The sequence below is a fragment of the Octopus bimaculoides genome, chromosome 9, assembly GCF_001194135.2.
Source record: "Octopus bimaculoides isolate UCB-OBI-ISO-001 chromosome 9, ASM119413v2, whole genome shotgun sequence".
In the NCBI taxonomy this organism is placed as follows: Eukaryota; Metazoa; Mollusca; class Cephalopoda; order Octopoda; family Octopodidae; genus Octopus; species Octopus bimaculoides.
The window spans coordinates 81144462-81146807 of NC_068989.1; the positions used below are offsets into that span (position 1 = coordinate 81144462).

At 32.6% G+C, this 2346-nt stretch overlaps 1 protein-coding gene across 1 annotated transcript in view; it reads right to left on the reverse strand.

Annotated features, from left to right (window-relative positions):
• Positions 1-2346, reverse strand: part of LOC106879283 (Golgi-specific brefeldin A-resistance guanine nucleotide exchange factor 1-like) — a 94772-nt gene that overhangs the window by 8769 nt on the left and 83657 nt on the right. Inside the window, 4 exon segments of the mRNA XM_052970817.1 lie at positions 153-254; positions 965-1095; positions 1700-1853; positions 2035-2234. Of these exon segments, the coding sequence (XP_052826777.1) occupies positions 153-254; positions 965-1095; positions 1700-1853; positions 2035-2234 (587 nt within the window).

Consider the following 2346-nt stretch of genomic DNA (forward strand, 5'->3'; position numbering starts at 1 on the left):
ATTGCTAATCCCTGTATATTTATAATGATATATATATATATATATATGTAACGAACCAATGACTGGCCATTTGGAAACCTACAGCCAATCACTGATATAAAATTTAAAAAACACAAAAATGTAAAATTGTAAAATGCCCTTAGCCAGCTCACCTTACAGATTAATGTTGATGCTCTGACACGGGTCTCTTCCATTCCAGAAGGATCCTGGCTATTTATATTACTTAGCAGTTTGGTGAGAAGTGGAAAGAGAACCTTCAAAGAAACAGTTGCAAAAACATTTGTAGTTTATCGAATATGTGAAGTATACTGAATATTTAGTGATAAGGATTCAAGTTTTTGGTTTTAATCATTTCAATATTTTATATACATATATATATATATATATATATATATGGGATAAAGACTCATTTTGATTATGAATGACCAAGAGATTGCACTTAGAAAGTTTCCCTCCAAAGCACAAGTCTGGGCAAAGTTGTTTATGGAAGACAAGCAATTGCCCATGGATACCAGCCTCCCCTCTTCATGTCACCAATGTTATCCAAGGGAAAGGCAAAGGCCAATACAGCTTGGCACCAGTGACATCACAACTTATTTCTACAGATGAGTGAACTGGAGCAACGTGAAAATATTGTTTTGCTCAAGAATACAACACACAGCCCGGTTTGAAAATTGAACTCACTACCTCATGATTGTAAGCCCAATGCTCTAACCACTGAGCCATGCACCATATATAATATATATATATATATATATATATGAAGCATGAATTTAATATTCCCTTATTTCATCTGTTACACATGTTCCTATGTTCAATAACCATTCACTTAAAACCTACTTCACTAGATATTTACAGAAATTTAGTCTGAGTATTTAGTCGATTTTTTCAGCATTAACACACCTGATTCACATAATCCTAAACCTTCATAGAAAATGTCAAAACAGGAAGGTTCCATACACACCTTATTAAAGCAAGCTTCCCACTCACTAGCAGAAAGAGTCTGAAGATCATGGACAAGTAAAGCTCTTTGAAGGTAGGTGAGGGCTTGACTTCGAACTTGTCTACGAGAATCACAACACAGCCGAGCAATTCCTGAAAGTGATGACAAATAATATGAGACACATATCAATTATCAAGATAAAGAAATGACAGACTGTTATTTAGTGTTGTTGACTGGAAGTAAAAGTAAGTTTTATCTGAATCCTTTTGATAACAAAACCCATCTGAGACTGACTGTGGTTCTAAAATACAAACTTGATTTAAAGTAATCTAAATTAAAGTCTTCTATCAAAATTTCATGTTAATTTATGTTTCAAACACAAGCTTTAATAATAAAATCATTTTACTAAATTCATTATTATTTTCAAAATAATTGAAATAGAAGCAGAAATATGGAAAGAAAAAAAGGATTAACTATTAAAGAATGGTAGTAATATTTTTCCTTAATTTATTTTCAGCAACAGTAAATTTTATATAAATCAAATATAACCAGGTCTGTTTTTTGTAGCAGCAATTTCCATTTCAAACTGTCTTCATAATTTATAATTAACACTTTGCAATAATTAAGCAATTACATATTATTAACTATGACTGATTTAAAATAATTGAGTAAGAAAATTTTGGGAAAAAGAGTTGTTTAATAAAGTTAATTAAATAAAGACAAGTTAGTGCCTGTGAATTAGAGATTTGTGCATACCTTGTAAAAGAGGGCACCAACACTTTGCCCACAGAGTACTAGTACCAGCATCAATAGTGGCATCACTGACTTCTCCACTAGAATTGCCTTCCTCTGCCCAATAACTGAAGATAGATGCAGCCCTTGTGTGCAAAGTGTGCATCAAGTCCAGCAACTGTTTTGCAATACATAAAAAAATAATTAAATTCATATATAATCATGATTTTTTTTTCCTCTTAGAAACACATTAATAAGCTTTATAATTTATATACAACCTAATCTTCGAAGAACTAAGTTGCATTTATACAAAAAAGGGTGGAAAAAAAAACGTTTACTCTAAATGCTGAATAATTTACCTGAATGGAGAGAGAGTGTAAGCCAGCAGCCAATGTTTCATTGTCGTTTTCATCATCAGAAATTTGCGTCTGATTCTGCTGGCTGGCATTAGAGTAGGATCTTTTTGTTCTGTATTGTTCTTTCTTTGGCCGGTTTGATTTAGAATGATGTTTCTTATCACGGGGAGTTTGAGTAGTTTTACAAATATTTTTTTGTTGTCCTAAAAAAAATAATAAATAAATTAGGTGCTGGAATGGCTGTGTGGTAAGTACAGGCACAGGAGTGGCTGTGTGGTAAGTACAGGCACAGGAGTGGCTGTGTGGTAAGTACAG